Below are 17492 nucleotides of genomic sequence, written 5' to 3'. Positions count from 1 at the left end.
CGCCACTTTGAGAAGGGGACAAACGTACTTAAACTTTGCACGAAAGCCCGAAAAAAGTCTGAGGTGTAAAATTTACATGGCAAGAGATTTTATTGACGAAATGTGTCTAACTACTTAGCGTGATACAGCATTCGTGACGGTTCGCGTGATTTCTCCAACAGATTTGACTCCGCTTGCGAACAAAGAAGTTTTCAAAACTGGAAACCGAAAGTTGACAAATGAGATTGTTTTAAAATTCCTTTCTTCCACGTACACCATATCTATTTGTTTTAGCGTGTGAGGTAATAATATCAATTCACACAGATTCTCGTGTTCAACAGTTCGACATTTTACGCAATTTTTGCCCCCTTTTCAAAATGGTGAAAACCCCCGAACGTGTGGGAATGTAAGGCATTTTCGTACCCGTCAACCCTGTTTACTAGTTGTTAGGCAAGCAGCGTTTATTACGTCAAGAATCTAAGCAACGATTGCATGTCAGGTCTAAATGTACACACAGACGGACGGACAGACAGACAGACAACCTTTATCTAATCCTATTTAGATTAAAGCTCAGTTTCTTGTGGGGTCGTGCAAAAATATAATAAAACTAAAATTAAATCAAACTTCGTACAAAAGTATATAGTTACATAATAGATACAGTTCATCCAAAATTCGTCGACGAATTAAACTGAGAGCGGATTAATTACCTTATTATGTTATTAAGCTATGTACGCCCTCGTACGTGATGCAGGTTTTGGCTTCAAAGACGATGGAGTAAACAAGTACTTGAGAGTATTGGTTTTGGAAGTCAGCCATCACGCAAAGAAATAAAGTTTCAAACTGAAAACAATCAAGGTTTAGGACTAAGGAGTTTTACAATATTTTTTCTCACTAACGCCACTGGGGTAGCGTCAAACAAGAGCCAGTCAAAGATCGCTGAATTCGTCTAGAAGAAAAACAACGCGACACACTGGTAACAGGTTGAGTCAATCAATTAGCAAGGAAAACTGAACTATGTTGTCGTTTTCCGTTGGTTCCCTTAACAATGATTTAAGCATTCTGCCGTTAGGAGCTGAAATCCGTAACTGAATTACATGAAACCAAAAAAGAAAGAGACTTGTAGGCTATTTTGACTATTAGGCCTTCCTTCTTTTCCCCTCCCCGTTAGTGTCGAAAAGCCTCAGTAGTGCTCAGGCTTCTTGTGCGCTTACGTTCTTGACCAATAAAAAGAGATTTGAAGGAAAAACGATGGTAAGATTGAGACACATGCCAAGTCTATGGCGCATTGCAGTGTTACTGACATAAACGTTACCTCATTCCTCCACATTTGGGCTCACAGCCTAATATGTATGCTTAGCGGACCCGCTTTTTCCATTCGAAACGTCACGTTTTTTCATGCGGAATGATTGTTCCCTGCGCCATAACATTGCATCAGTGTAATGATTTATGGGAGATACTTGAGCAACGAGAGGGAGTATTCCCTCTGAGTAGAACTCTTTACCCATCTCTGGATGCTACGTACTTTTCATTTTCTGTCCATTATACTTCCGGTTTAAGCGGAAGTAAGCGCAGGTGAGCGGCTGGCGAGGCTACCAAGTGTGAAATGGCGCAGTCAGGCGCTGTTTTCAAAACTTTGGGAAAGTTAGCTACAATAGACTATTCAAGTTCAAAGGATTATTTTGTTTTCACAATGAGGGAAAGGAGAGCAAGCCAGGAAAACAAAAAAAGAAGGAGAAAGTCCAAGGTATGTTCTTATACATTTAACGTTTTTTATTTCTTTTCTGATCAATTGCTTCGTAATGAGCTTAAATTTCAACAAATTATAAATTATAAAGCTTAGCGTACAGCAATTGAACTAAAGATTACAAGCTAATTATAACTAAAATAGTTTTACCATGGGCTTGGTTTGATTTTTTTATCTCCCAGTTACGAGATGCTCTAAATCGTTTAATGTAATTTTCCTTACGGTCTAGACGCGAAGACTGAGTGTGACTTTGAAACCCGAAAGGACGTCTGGCAAAGAAATGGCCGTTACACGAGAGGAAGAGAGCATGGATGTAGACTCGTGTTTACCTACAGATGAAAATTCATCTCGTTATAAGAAGCCAAAAGAGCAAGGAACAGGTGCCTTAGAATCAGATTGACTCAAATAGTTGGTTGGATTACACTCGGCACTCAACAGATTTCAAACATAAAGCTTACTCATTCCCCAAGGGAATTCATACCCTTAACACCATGATCATGACCAATGATGACCCCGCTAAGCCCTGTCAGTACCACATTTGAAAAGCTGATTCTCTGATTTCCTTTTTGATGTGTGAGGCATGTACCTCCCCAAACAGTTTTTGTGTAGCAGTAAAGACTCAACAAACAAATAAACTGGCTGAAAAAAATTATGATGAAAACTACCTTCAGAGGTGGCGGACCATTTGAAACATGGGGGCGGGGGTCTTCATGGTGCATCTAAGACAGGCTTTTAGTCTTAGTTTTTAGTTAGCAATATTTTCTGCTCTGAAATGTGGGGGGGCTGAACACCCCCCCCCCCCATTTTTGTGTGGAACCCCCTGCTCTGCCTCCTATGACCTTAAGGAATACTGAATGATGGCCCACTAATAATATTATTATCTTCACAGATGTGGCCAAGAGATCTGTGTACAACACCCTTAGGGACAATAACAGAGTTCTTGCGGCAGCTCTAGGTATAGCTTTGTTGTTTGCGAGATTGTTCTCTCTTTCCTAAATTTTGAGACCTGTTAAGACATTGACAATTCTCTGATAGATTCTAAAAAAAATAATAACTTATGTTAATTTTGGTTTCAGAGGATGCGCAACTTGAACTTCGCTTAGCTCGGCATGAAAATGTTCAGCTGAGGAAGCAATTCTATGACAGCCATCAGTCATTTGTGGAGAAAACCAGTAAATTAGAGAGTCAATTGCAGTCAGTAGAGCAGCTCTCAGCAAATAATGGGTCAAAGACAGTTCAGGTGAGAGCTCGAAAATGTAAGTTAATCCATTAATTGGCTTAGTTCATGCATGAGTGTTAACATAGTCTTGGTTGGAAATAGCTACTGGTAACTATGCGCGTATCTCACATTGTTTTGAATATTCACCAGATTATGAACTTGTGATGCTGTTTGTTAGTGTAAATTATCTGTTTAGAAGAGATTTCCTGTAATATTGTAATATAATTTTCAGGTAAAGCACTGTGTAATCACAGTTTCTTTAGCTGTGAAAAAATCTGATAATATTTCATTGACAATATTATTTGAATGACAAAAACAGTTCTTTTGTCCTGTGGAGCAAAATGAGTTGCATATTTGTTTATTTTAAATAGTTAACTTAGCACATGGCCTCATTGACTAAGTGTCAAGAAATATTCTGTGAGAATTTTCAGGATAACTGTTAATCATTTCTATTTAAAATTAATATTAAATTAATATATGTAGTTTTTGTTTGTAGTAGGAGGGGTGGTGGCCTCATGGTTAGTGTGCTTGACCTCGGAGCAAGTGGTCTGGACATTGTGTTGTGTTTTTGGGCAAGACACTTTACTCTTACAGTGCCTCTCTCCACCCAGGTGTGTAAATTGGTACTGGCAAATTTATTGCTGAGGGTAACCCTGCAATGGACTAGTTAGCATTCCATCCAGGGGGGAGTAGAAATACTACTAGTCGCTTCATGCTACTAAAGCCGGGATAAGCCTGATGAGCCACTTGGCTCGTATTCAGACTTTATCTTTACCCTTTTTTTGTTTGTGCAGGCTGTATTCCAAGATGTCTACAAGCTCCTGAATCAGACTTGTGACCAGTTCCTTCAAGGCTCCAACTCTTTGGCAGATGCATTACACCTCGTCACGTCCTACCTCACTCCAAATAAAGTGCAGAAAGACACATCCCCTCATTTAGTCTACAACAATGTGTCCCCATATGTAGATCCTGCATCCAATGCTGTATGCACCACCCCTCCCCCAGATGAGCCATCGGCAATGGAGATCACAGCAAGTCAATCAGTTATCATTGAGATCAATGACACTATAATGAACAACTTGAACAAGGGTCAGTGTAAAATGATTATTCAGTATTCTTGGCCTGCAGTGCATGCAAATGGCTTTAGCCATTATTTTGCATTACATTGTTGATGAAACATGTTTCTTTTTTGGGTATTGTCTGTCAAGGACAGAAAAAGTACTGTTCACCTTAAGTCTTTCGCAGAAGGCATTATAAGCTTTTAAGATAGAAGCATTTTTAGATTAACACTTATTAAGGATTAAGGGCTACCATGGCCAGTTACCTAACTCCTTGAGCCAGTGCAGGGTTTTCATTAACATTTCATTAACAGTGGAATCCCACTTTACGGTCACCTCGTTATTATGGCCAGTTTATTATGTTTTGTCGCAGTGAAACACCCATAGATTTTTTTATAAGAAAACCCTGTTAACCTGGCTACCCCTTTCATACAGCCGATGGCTGCATTCTGAAATCCCAACCTGTATAATCCTTTATAATTTTACTGCGTTAATACGGACACTGGAACCAGTTCAGAGATTTCATTAACATTTCCACCAGGAGGGTAGCTGGTTTTCACAGGTGGGCAAAACTGTAAAAATTGAACTTCTTTGTCAGAAAAACTTTCCACTAGATGGTCAAACCAGCCAGGCAAAATCGTCCGCACAGCCAGTCAATTTGCCTGGTGCCCGACCCGTAATGAAACTCCTGCCAGTGTGGTGCATAAGATTTTATTCATTATATCTATCATCTTTTTCACTGCTGAAGTGTGGTCACTCTTGCTTTTAAATTTAGAACAAAAAGCCGTTGATGTGAAGGTGAACAATGACATAAAAGCAATGGAAGGCAACCGGTCTCAACGAGCTAGTCAACGTGCAAAGAGAAAAAGTTGCACAGCTGTCAGTTATGTAGAACCAGGCCTTCGCAGGTGTGATACAGCTCTTGTTCCCAGCTCTGTGAAATGTTGTTCCTCTTAAAGTTATTCACTACAGTTTCACGTTCAGGTGGTCCACATGTATAAATCTGCATGCTAAATGGAGTATTAACTCTTTTTGACAGGGTTGATCCCCCGGGGGGTACTCCCTTGCATGGAGTATAGAGGTATGAGCAACCCCAAAGGGTATGGTTTTTAGACACTTCGGTTGGAAATAAGGTATTGATTTTGGCCATTTTCGTATCAAATAGGGTGTGGTTTTTTCATTCTAGTCTTCAATTTGGTATATGTTTTTCAGAAGAAGCTATCCTAACTAATGTACAAACATTGCCTTAAACATCGGTCTGAACTAGGGAACTAATTACTAGGCAGTTCTGAAACAGGGTATCGACTTATGGTCAGGTCTTAAGTAGGGTATCAAAGGTTTGGTCAGGTCATAAATAGGGTACGAAAAATTGTAGAATTTGGTCTTAAACTAGGGTAAGGGTTTTGGGAAGTGGGTCGTACACACCCACCCAATTTTTCTAGGAGTACCCCCCTTGGGGGGGGGGGGTCCGATCTGATACAATACAATACAATAACTTTATACATGGTTTTTTCATCAGTCTATTTATGATAATCAACTAGCTACCTATCTTCCTTAAGTATTACAGAATAAAAATTCCCCCAAAAATATTAACTGCTCCATACTAAAAACAACAATTTTTGACACTTTAATCAGCAGTTTTACCCAAAGCCCCACTCTAGTCTCAATATGTGTCATTTTTGAGAGTCTCTCAGGGAATTTCAAGGATTGTTGAGGATCTTATCAGGGATCTTGACCAAAATCCTCAAAGATCCAGATCATGTGTACTAAAGGCATCTGCTCTCGAGTGTTGGTCGATACCCTTGATCGACATCTCAATTGACATCTTGATCAATACTTGGTCAACACTAGACCAACCCTCGATCAACACTCGATTGACAGTCAGTGATGTCAATTGAGTGTCAATCAAGATGTCGATCAAGTGTTGATTGATATGTGAATCGAGTGATGACTGAGATGTGGACTGAGGGCCAATCAAGGATATCAATCGACACTTGACCATGGATTAAGTACCCATGATCCAAAGATCCTAGCGTAGAATCTTTGGAATCTCCAAGGATCTTTTGACTTCTTGCCAGGATCCTGAAGGGTTTTCAAAGATTTTATCAAATGTAATTTGTTTACCTCAAATGAGTCAGAAGTTAACTTTGTTGTGTAAATGTTTGATGATGAGTTCTCCTACTACACATTGTGTGTTCTATTTCAATAGCAAACTGCGTAGAGGGGACCCATTTACTGACAGCACATTGTTTGGCGAAGAATCCCTGACAAGCAATCGAAAAAGTGAGTCCATCTTGGTTTTGATCTTCATTTTATGATTTTCTTGCATTGTTAATCCACCCCTGGGGGGTACTCCCTGAAAAATCAGATGGGGGTGTGCGGCCTGTTTTCCAATACCCTTGCTCTATTTGGAACCTAAATCTGTGTTTTTCCCCACCCTATTTATGACCTGACCAAAAATTTGATACCCCATTCAAGACCTGACCCTTAAATAAATACCCTGTTTCAAATCTGCCTTATAATTAGCTACCTAGTTCAGACCAATGTGATGGGCTTATGTCGATGGTCTTATCGCTAATGATGAAAAAGTAGCTTCTAAAAATAAAACAAATTCAAGACAAGAATGCAAAAACCCATACTCTATTTGAGACCAAAATGGCCAAAATCGATACCTTATTTCTGACCAAAACGGCTGAGAGAACACAACCTTTAAGTGATTCTTAACCCCAGAAAGGTATAACAGCTACTTGTACCCGGAAGTAACTTAATTTCCTTTCTTTTAGGGAAGAAAAGTTTGCCTGCAATGGGAAACACAGTAAGTGCAGATATATTACTTTCACAATTAATTATTGTTGATTTGTTGACTTCCAAGCGAGGTTTTTTTTTTCGGAAAAATTTGTTAGCTCTTTCCTTTATTAGAGAAAATGCGTAAACCATGGCAGAGTGTGTGTATCGGTATTAAAATCTGATGTGCTGTTCATATTATGTTTGAATTGTGATGTACATTTCTGGTGCCATGTTTGAAGAACAGCTCTCCAATATTTCTAGAGATATTCTTGGTTCAGTATTTTACAACTTTAGTGGGACTATTTATGACGTCGACACTTTCCTCATTTGCATAATATAAAAACGTAAATATCTCTAGAAAGAAAAAAGATATTTCAAAAAGAAAAATGCCATTCTTCTTAATTTTGAAAAGCCTTTCAAATAAGCGGAATTTCATGGTTTGCGCGTCTTGAAAACTTTCGCCTAAATTTTTCAAATTCATCGTTTGCAATCCGTGTTAATCTTCTCCCTCCCTAACCATCCTTGTTCCTTTATGGTTTATTGTTATCTTCTTTGCGTTTTTCTATCTTAGTAAACTACTATTTCCAGGTTTCCTTCAATTTATAGGTTATTTTGTAGGTGGCCATAATAACTAAAAATACCATGACTGAGCTCTTTTAAACAATAAATATGTCTTGTTAGTACGTAGCTCAGAAGTGACTAGCAAGTACTATTCACTTACGAGCAGCCGAAGAGACAAAATGACATTTCAAGAGTTCAATTTCCGATCGTTCTACTAATTTTTGGTCCGCTAGTCATTCAGCTTGTTGTGGTCTGTGCAAGTGGTGTATATCTACCACGCCACTATTCAACCCCACTTCGGTGGATAATTGTTCAAACTAACCTCCACAGAGTTCCGAGCACACAAGACAAGCTTGAGCATTACCCTGTCTAGTACTTAGAAAATATTGATCAACAATACTGAATAGGGCATTCTGATTGGTTAACTTTAGTTATCTGCCCTATCGACCGTGTAATAAATCGTTAACTCTACGAATAGAGCAATTATCAATTGAGTGTCGAAAGTAATCAGGCAGTTACGATGGTTTTGGTTTTACTACGGTTTATGTTAGGGGTTGTGGCGGCTGAGTAGTCGTAAGTAAAGAAAGTAAGTAACTGGGTTGGTTTTGGTTTTGCGACACTCAATTGAAAACCCGCTCTACTCCAAAGGGAGATATGACAGTTACGTTACCTCGGAACTTTGACTGACCTCAACAGTTTACTTTGCTTTGTAGAAGAAACGCGCTCCTCTGGCTAATCTGACAAACATCATTCTTGAAGAAAGTTAAAGATGTGCAGCTTTCCAAGCATGTCAAGAGTGGCTTGATTGACGCTGGCGTTATCAAGACAGTCTGTGCACATGGAGATGTGGAGGATTTGTGTGTCAAAACAACGACAACTCAAATAGTCAGTGCGTATGACAGTCGTATACAATGATATTTATTAAGGAGAATTCAATTCAAAGTATTTATTTATGTACAGTTCAATTGCCGTGTATATAATTTGTCGAGGCTAAATTTTGTAAATGGAAAATATTTTTGGTGTAAAGAATTGAACGTTGAGAGATTTTGTGTAATAAATTTACTTCAGATGTTTCGCATAATGTTGCTAGTGTTATGCGAGTGTAATGATTTGCCTTGAGAGTCATAAGAATGTATTTTTTTAACTTGCTTCTCAATCCGGGCATGGAAAGCTTTACTGTATGTTAAATCCCGCACCTTAAGCATTGGGATGTTAGAGATTGGGGGAACGGGGATTGGGGGGTGGGGGTGGGGGTATGGTGGCAGCTTATATTTGGGAAGGATGGAGGGGCACAACCAGATGTAGCACTTCATAATTTGTTTTGTTGGTCATCATACTAATTTTTCTTTAAGTGTAACATAACTCATGGGTATTCGTGCTTTACACATGTATGGTGGCAGGTAGCAAAACTATTGTAGTAGACCTACGAAGAGCTCTATAACCCAGGGGGGTGGGGCTTATAATGGAAATTGCACCACAACAGTCAAGGTTACAGTTTTTTATTACTATTACTTGACAAGTCACACGAGAATGGTGCTGAAACAAGAGCCAACCAAAGCCTGCCTTGCATAAAAGTACAATTTTCCTTTTCTAAATAAATTACTATAGATTAACACAACATTCTGTTAAATAACTTGATCCAAAGATAGTTTATTTTCTTTACACATATTTTTGATACCGACTCCTCATGCTTTGGTGAGCTTTCTCGGGCAGGTTATTTAGTTTTCTCCTAACGTAAAAACCAACATTTCTTAAAGTTCAACGATGATTAACTTTCCTTTGTCACAAATGCCAGGGCTTTGTGCTCCAGGGCAAAAAAGGGTTCACTCAGAACAGAAATATATAAACAATAGCTTCCCGAGTTGGCGCGAAGATATGCACGGATATTTGTCCGCGGACATTATCTGTTCCGAGAGGCAAACAGTTTTCCGAGAGCGTAGCTGGAGGAAAACTGTGAACTTTGAGGAACAGATAATGTCCTAGGAAAAACATCCGTGCATATTTTCGCGCCAAATGGAGGCTATTGTTTCTTTATCATCCAAATTTATATGCTTATTCAAATACAAAAAGAATAGAGTTTTTTTTAACAAATCTCTTGGTGGCGCATCTGTGTTGTGAAGCTAATTCTCTTTAGCGTGCCCAACATCAGTAAAGCCAAGATCCCGGCCATCGGCAAACAAATCTAATGTTCATGAGTGATTACCAACCCATCATTATGAGTTTAAAAGATGCATACCAAATCACATCAAATTTACAAAAAATGTTCATGTCTCGTTACAATTATGCAACTCATAACGAAATTCCTTAGCTTTAGAGAAATGTTCCCTGTATCTGAGTGATTCTTCTATAAATGAATGTATTTCAAACATTTACTGATTTACTTCCTACAAGAGAGGTTTTTCAATTGTCAGGAGATGGTATTTATTTTTTTAGCCATAGTTTTAGTTCTCAGAGTTCTGTCATCAGAACTTCAAAAATGGTCTATAGAATAGAACTGATCCGACTTGATATCCTATAAATTAACCAGAACTCGATATTGTCACTATTGATCATATACATCATTAAGACCGGCAAAAACCTCTGGCACGCGTTCTAGGCCGGATTTTTGCATTTTCTCCGGGTTGAACATCGGTACTTTTTACCGCTTCACTTACTATCCTTAGTCTTTCACAGCTTTTTTTCGCCGGGAAGGAATGGGTTCGGAGCACACAATGGCAGGGAACTGAGGGTATGATTGACAACTCGGTGATGCGCCTCGTCAGCTCGGATGGCTAAAATGACGTCACGCATTGTTGAACCCTCCTATGAAAAAAAAAAAAGAAAAAGAAAAAGAAAAAACGAAAAAAACGAGACGAAAAGTAAGATATTGTGCAAAAATCAATGTTTTACTCACTCTCTGCGCTCGTTAGTAAAATGGTGCCTTAATAGCTCGAAAATAAAATTCGTATCTTTACACTGCCGTGTAATATCCTCTATAGGCGAATCTTTGCTGACGTCATTGTTTTATTTTTACGACTTTCCGCATAGAAGTCATCAGGCTAGATTCAAATTGACTTCAAACATTTAAAGAGCTTGTTAAATTTAGTAAGTGGTAAAATGTTTGGCTCTTTGGGTGTAATATTCGAGGAGAAATTGCCTTTCAAAAACTGCAAAATTTCTGGATGGCAAGAGCTCACACATTCTTTGTAAAATTTTGAGTTTTTAAGCCCGTGTCGCACAAAAAGTATTCAGTACATCGGGCTCAAATTCCTTGGGACAGTTAATCGTGCTGTGCCATTTCATATTCAGGACTAACATGCTTGAAGTTCCATCAAAAATCGTATCGCTTATGCTACTGAGGCGCATATTGTAAACAAAAATTCTCCTATCATTCAGCCAAACGCTTACCGGCAGTTTCCAGTAGTTGACGGCGATCTTGGGAGCCAGCTGATTTTTCCACAGAGGTAACTTTCCACTGTCAATACACTGCAAAAAAACAAAAATAATAAAAAATAAAATAAAAAAAAATAAATGAATAATAATAATAATAACGATAATAATACATAATAAAAATAAATGAATAAAAAATAAACCGATTTTGTTTAAATAGACCTGAATCGCTAACGCACTACACCTTAAATAATAAAATGAACTTTCAGAAGCAAGGAGACATGATTCAATGCTATGGATGGTAATCCTGCGTGTTTGCACTTGCTTTTATTCACGCAATGATCTTCTGTACGTTAATGTCTTTTAACCTTGGTTTTACAAGCTGAACATAGCGTTTACATCAGCACATACCTCCAGACAGTGGGTGTAAGTTTTTACCGCCTCTTCCTCCAAATATCCAACAAATCTGTGACAGAATTTGGGGCTTATCAAGTATGCCAGGAAAAACAGGTTCACAAACACACCTAAGATGTATAAAAGGCAAGAAAAACAGGTCAGAAGGTCTTTCCTCAATAAGAAGTGCATTTCGTGTAGCACATTTATCCTATCTTCAAGTAGGATCTGAATTTGGCGCTGTAGAGTGATGTTGTCAGGCGGTTGTTCAAGCGTAAAATACATTCTAGTGTATGCAACGATTTTATACCATGCTATAGAATAAACAAATTGATGTCAGTTGTTATGCGTCTGTCTTCTTATTGATGATAAATTGCGTCATCATTGTCAAAGTGCATGGCTGTGGAACCACGAGCCGCAGGCGACTGGTTCCGCAGTAAACTTTGACAATGTTATGACGCAATTTATCATCAATAAGAGGACATACGCATAAAAAACTGACGTCAATTTGTTCTTTACAATAACAAGACCCCAAAATGGTCAAATGCCGGGAATAAATGAGGGGAAAAGACGCCGTAAACTTGCCGTAAACAAATATAAGTGAATTTTATTCAAAATGACACGAGCATTGTCAATAGCTTTTCTCGCTTTTCATTGGCTACTTAAAAAAGTCCAAAAAATCTCATTGGTTAAAAAGTTGACAGTTTGACAGCTTAAAGTTGAACTTGAAAACTTGCATAAATTAAAATTTTATCCATCTGTACTCTCATTGATGATAAAAATGAGCCAATCAGAGGGCGAGAAATTAGACAGTTGTTGTAAAAAATACAATGGCCAACACAATGAATAGGACACACGGGCGGCGCATGATGGGAAGGTTGGACGTAATACCGCCTAATATACAATGGCTTTCCTGTATTCTGATTGGCTGTATTTTCTATGGCTTGGTATAAACACACGTATGTACGTATGATCATATACTGTATCAAGAGAAATATGATTTTCTCCTCATTGTATCTAGTAAACCCGATGATAATGGTTTGAGCACTGATTACTTGGAAGGCAAACCATCCGGGACCCATTAGGAAGTAAAACAAATGGCGTTGACGAAGACGAAAATGTATCATGAAATACAATGAGGGGCTTAGCTTTTAAAATTACGAAAATCGCTTTGTAACAGTGGGGCATTTCTGTTTTCAGTTTTGAGCGAAAACATAAAACACAAATGCTCACTCAATGATGATAACCGTTGTAATACCTTGAATAGAAGCTATACTCTTACAGAATAAAAAAAAACCCGGCACAATGAGTGGTACTGAGTAGCTTGCGAAGAAATTGAGTCACAACGTTACGTGTGAGTGAATACATGACATCATCTTTAATACCTTGGGCGAGAAGGATAGTGCCGCGGAAAATAACTCCAGGTTGCTTCATTTCCAAAGCAGTCATCAAGTGCATTCTCTCGTTTTCAGCTTCCTCTAAAAGAACAAAGAGACCTTTATTTTGATGTGATAAAACCCAACTTTGAATGGAAAGTTGGAAATAGGGACACTTGAAAGCGTCTGCTAGAGGTGCACCAACCACACAGCGCCAGCGTCCATGGTCAAGAGAGACGTTCTTTGTCAACAACAACGAGTTCATAGGCTGATCGCAGACCTGTCTTAGAGAAATAATGGATTGACGTGGTTTCGTGGCTTACCTAACAGTGTATGTATCCATCCATTGTCTCTTGTCAGCCTCCTCAATGCGTGAAAGTGTCTTGTCATGGCGCCGATCATTCCAGGGACCCCGGCTATTGTTTCCAACATGATGATTCGACTGTAGATGTATCCAAGAGTAAATGAAGTGAGAATTGAACCAGTGAGGATATCGCCCATCATATAAACTGTACACAGCCTCCGAAATGCCTTCTTCAAGTAGACTCCAAAATCACGCGCGGATTAATAGCGTGATTTGGGCTAATCTGAGTTAATTTTTCAAAGAATAGCACGAATTCGAAGTATTAAAGGAGATACGTCACGGTTTGCACATCTTGAAAAGTTTAGCCTTCATTTTTCAAGTTCGTCGTTTGCAATCCGTGTCAATCTTCTCCATCCTCGACTATCCTTGTTCCCTTATTAAGGTTTGAAATTATCTCTTTGGTGTTTTTCTATCTTAGTAAACTATTATTTTCAGGTTCCCTCAACTTAAAGTTAATTTTGTACTTGGCCAAAATAAACCAAAATACTGCCACTGAGCTCCTTTAAGCACGGATAAAGGAGGGTGGATTTGGAGCCGCAATAATGAAGGCCGGAAATTTGAATCAGTGCGTTATTAAGAGCAGCAGAGAAATAAGAAAGCAGCTGAGAAAGACCGACTTTTATAGTTACCCTATAGGCAAGAGAATCTTGCCCAAGGCCATTTGCCAAATGCGGAGTTAAGGTCAGTTAGATCAGAGTTACAGCTGACTACACATGAACTCTTTTATCTGACTTACTTGAGCCAGCGGTTTTCATCAAGTTCCATGAAGCGGTACAGTGAAATGACGTCAAACGTTGCTCGCAAGGCCTGTACACTTTTGTATGCCAGCTGCAAGTAAAGATAGACATCAAACAGTGATGTATATGGACGTGTGGTCCCTTCAAAGCAGCGTTAAACTATACTGCTATGTACCTTGTCTACAAATTTTTCTGGCTTTTCATGGGTAACCTCAACTTTGTGCACATCCTCTTCTGACCTAAACCAAAGGAAGGAAAGAGTTTGAAAAGCATTGAAACATTAAATACAATGATGCAAGGGACCGCGCACGAAAATGCTGCTAGTATAGGAAGGATCTTTAAAAGATCTGATTAGCCAAGAATAGAAACATAACAATGAAACAAGGCTGATTACTACGTAGAAAGTTTAACGGGACGACGACATGATAGAGTGCAAAGTGAAAGCCAGGAATGGCAACCGTGCACAGCTGTTTCGACCTGGTTTGGTCTCTTCAGCACCGTGTAGCAGCAGAACAAAACAAAACAACAGGTTTGTGGCCGATTGTCCACTAAATGCACATGGTAATGATTTCAGATGAAACCGGCTCAAAACCAAATGTTTGCGGATTGGTCAACAAGGAGATTTAAGAAACCACGTCGACTAAAAAATGAGTTAATATTTTATCTACGAACCTTGTGGTACTCTAGAGTCATTTAATTTGTTTATCACTGTCAAAGCTATCTCGAAACTGAATCTGGGACTCATCGATTAATTCGAAATAAAAATTTAAAAAATTAGCCGTCGTGGTTTACGTTCTCCAGACAACGCAGAATTTGGTCATTTCACGTTGTTGTTTTGTAGAGGACGGCAAAGAAATGTACCAGGAATTATGACGCACGTGCACAGCCGTTGTTCTCCTCATTAAGCCTTTTGTTTAGCGACGTTGCCGTTGCTGTTTCTGTCGTGGTTTTCTTAAGCTCCCTAATTGTCATATGCAAAACGCGTGACCCGGAACCATTGGCAAAAAACTGTCCCGCAGAAAATACATGGCCAAACTATGTTAAAAGTGAGCAGCATTGCGCTTCCGAGTGATACTTTTTTCGACTTTCTTGAGTAGCTGAGATGGACTAAAGGGGAGAGACAGGGAGATACTTGTAAGTGGTGTATATCAATCGGTTATTTTAAAACCTACCAGACTGGGTGTGGCATTCTATACTCTTCATTTCCTGTTGTATTTCCGTCTTTTCCAAAATGATCGATGACAATTTCCTTGAATTGAGTGGTAACCCGTGGCGTTGACTGCTCGTCACCTGGTTCTCTTTTAATGGCGTTCGTTGACAACAGGGAAACCTGTCGGAGTTGACAGTAATCATTTGGGTCAGAAACTATTTCAACTGCTTTTTGGCTGTCCATGTGAGCGCTCGAGATAAAATATGAGTGCATGATCTACTATGAAAAAGTTATTTCTTAGGACTATGTGGGACAGGAACGACTTTTTGAAAAAAAAAAAATATTGTCTTAGGATCATTAGCGTGCTTTGGTTAGAAAATCATTTGCTTAATTGCAATGTCCTTGGTAACTCATAAAGTGTTTTCGTTACCACCTACCTTTCGATACCTACAGCTGCTCAGCTTTGCCGCCCTCCCTCGCGACTTCCGTGGTAGCTGTCATTTCATTTTGTATATGTTCAACTTTTTTCTCGTGTTTCGCCTCACGTACGATAAAACAATACTTTCATTAGGTTTGCTATCTTCCAATCTTATAGTCGGTAATAGCAGTTTTAAATTTTTTGTTTCCCTTTCTTCGCCGCCGCAGTTATTTTTAGACACTTCAAGGAAGTGAATCTCGACAAGTCCTTGGGCGCTTTCCATTCAACCAAAAATTCCGAAATTTTCGAAAATTAGGGAATACCTCGCGAGATTGTCCTCTTTTTTCGGAAAGTATGTAAATTTGCAACTTTCTATTCAGTGCTAGATCTTTTGGCCGCGATCACCACGATCATCCCAGACAAAGATGGCGGCGACGTGTATTCAAAAATGGATTAATATTTTACTTGCCACTTATCTGTCGAGAAATACTAGCTGAAATTCGTCAAAAAAGCGTTTTTAAATACCAATAAAGCCCCCGTGGTGTACTTGTTTGTTTTGCATAGGTTGGAAAGAAATGTACAAAGACTTATAACGCGTGCAGAACCATTGTGCCACTCATTAAACCCTTCTGCGACGTTTTCGTTGCCGTTGTGGTTTGTATAAGGTCCCTGCCGTCATGGGCTTTAAAAAGTCACCATGTCGACATATCAGTGCTCTTTATGATTCTATATTTGCGATTTAACCCTCGAAGTCATTGAAAAATTCCAAGCGAACGAAAGTGTGAGTTATCGCCTTCCACTCTGGTACAGTCAACCGGAAAATTCTACACCATTCGCCCATGAAAATTTCCGAAAATTCACACCAGAATTTTTGGTCGAATGGAAAGCGCCCCCTTTTTCCCCAACAGACCGAGCAAGGTTTACAAATGCGACGAAATTACGAGTAAAATGTAAGGTCTCTCCCATACTACGCCGGAGGAATTTGAAAACGGATGTTTCACTCAGAAAACTAGACTTTCTATAAAAGCAAAGGTCGACTTGTGGCAAGTCTATCTGAAAACACTTCAAATGTTTCCGTCCACACTACGCCGGAAGAATTTTACAACGCAACAATCACCGGTTACTTTGAATTTGTGTTTTGAAGAAAACTCAGTCATGGGAATCACATGATTATCATTGCGCCATCGGTTTCGAAAAGCTCCGTTTTCAAAATGTTTTCCGTCCACACGAAAACGAAATCCGGCGTTTTGTAATTCCTCCGGTTTGAAGAACGCTTTTGAAAAAGCTCGTTTTCGTGACGGTTTTGTGTGGACGGAAGGCCTAAAATAAAGCTTCGTTTTCAAATTCCTCCGGCGTACTGTGGACGCCATCTGAAATACCATAAAGTACATTATTTATTATAAACGTTCGTGTGGAAAATTCTCACCAAAGACGTACAAGGGTACACTTGTTTAGAAACACCGGCACTAAGAATATATTTAATTCACCATTCCGTAGTTTTATATGACATTGTATCAAGAAGTAAAAAGTTCAAGAAATTTAAGCATTTTCATTTCGTTTTATGACATCTTACTGTTTTCAGTAGGATTTAATTCACGCCTTGTTTTTAAAATTATCTTGCATAATAATGTTCGAGGTAAATAATATTTTACTCACCGCTGTCCGCTGCGGAAGAAGAATTCCCCTTAATTTGAAAGAATCGCTCTCAGCCAACGTAACATTAATGTGTTTCACAAAAGAAGAGCAATTTATAATCCCTCTTATTGAAACAGATATTCTCCGAAGTCCAATTGTGGCCATTTCTTTTCTCACCTTGCGACGCTCAAAATTTTCAGCGCGAGAAACCGAATACTGCTTCAAAAGCTGCGAGGTTATAATATTTTGTTCGAGGCTAACGCAATTTATAATCGCGATTGCAGCACTTCAGTGACGTAGAACTGACAAATAACATCCGGTTTTGTCTTCCAAGAATTCTGTTGAATAATTAATCACAATTATTTGTCTGATATGCTGAGTCATGCTCGGATCAAAGTTTCAAGATTTCACTGTTTCTTATAATTAGCCTTTTGGATATGTTGATTCTCATGACTACAACTATTGGAGGCCAAAATACAATTCAAAAAATAAAGCAATTCAGTTGCACGCTAAAGCATATCTTTTCAGTTCCAAACTGATCATGCTGATATTGCTAGCAAATTGAAAGTGCTAACTTTTTGGGCAGCATAAGATGAAAGATGCTGAAAGGACCTAAAAGCATTATCCTACAGATATTTGGCGAGTTTAAAATTCTTTCCTTTAGGCGATTGTTCGGCCAAGCTGAACAGCGCTAATTATAAG

The 17492-nt window shown here is 38.9% G+C and overlaps 2 protein-coding genes across 3 annotated transcripts; one reads left to right on the top strand and one right to left on the bottom strand.

Moving 5' to 3' along the window:
- Positions 1-57: 57 nt before the first annotated feature.
- Positions 58-8429, top strand: LOC145488153 (uncharacterized). 2 transcript variants are annotated; one of them, XM_081466952.1, is made up of 9 exons: positions 60-1723; positions 1953-2103; positions 2613-2678; positions 2800-2963; positions 3737-4031; positions 4776-4908; positions 6210-6283; positions 6784-6815; positions 8062-8429. In XM_081466952.1, the coding sequence occupies exons 1-9, from the start codon at positions 1583-1585 to the stop codon at positions 8113-8115; spliced, it is 1110 nt and encodes a 369-aa protein (XP_081323078.1). In that variant the 5' UTR covers positions 60-1582; the 3' UTR covers positions 8116-8429. The 2 variants fall into 2 exon arrangements, with proteins under 2 accessions (XP_081323079.1, XP_081323078.1); XM_081466953.1 differs by lacking the exon at positions 6210-6283 and having other exon boundaries at positions 58-1723.
- A 163-nt stretch (positions 8430-8592) lies between these two features.
- Positions 8593-17052, bottom strand: LOC145488154 (uncharacterized). Its single transcript, XM_081466954.1, has 9 exons — positions 16812-17052; positions 14760-14917; positions 13763-13826; positions 13587-13678; positions 12810-12928; positions 12496-12588; positions 11129-11241; positions 10736-10813; positions 8593-10150 (listed from the first exon to the last, which is right to left on the bottom strand). The coding sequence occupies exons 1-9, from the start codon at positions 16953-16955 to the stop codon at positions 10016-10018; spliced, it is 996 nt and encodes a 331-aa protein (XP_081323080.1). The 5' UTR covers positions 16956-17052; the 3' UTR covers positions 8593-10015.
- Positions 17053-17492: the final 440 nt, after the last annotated feature.

The sequence above is a fragment of the Orbicella franksi genome, chromosome 5, assembly GCF_964199315.1.
Source record: "Orbicella franksi chromosome 5, jaOrbFran1.1, whole genome shotgun sequence".
NCBI classification, from domain to species: Eukaryota; Metazoa; Cnidaria; class Anthozoa; order Scleractinia; family Merulinidae; genus Orbicella; species Orbicella franksi.
This window is presented reverse-complemented; position numbering and strand designations above follow the sequence as displayed.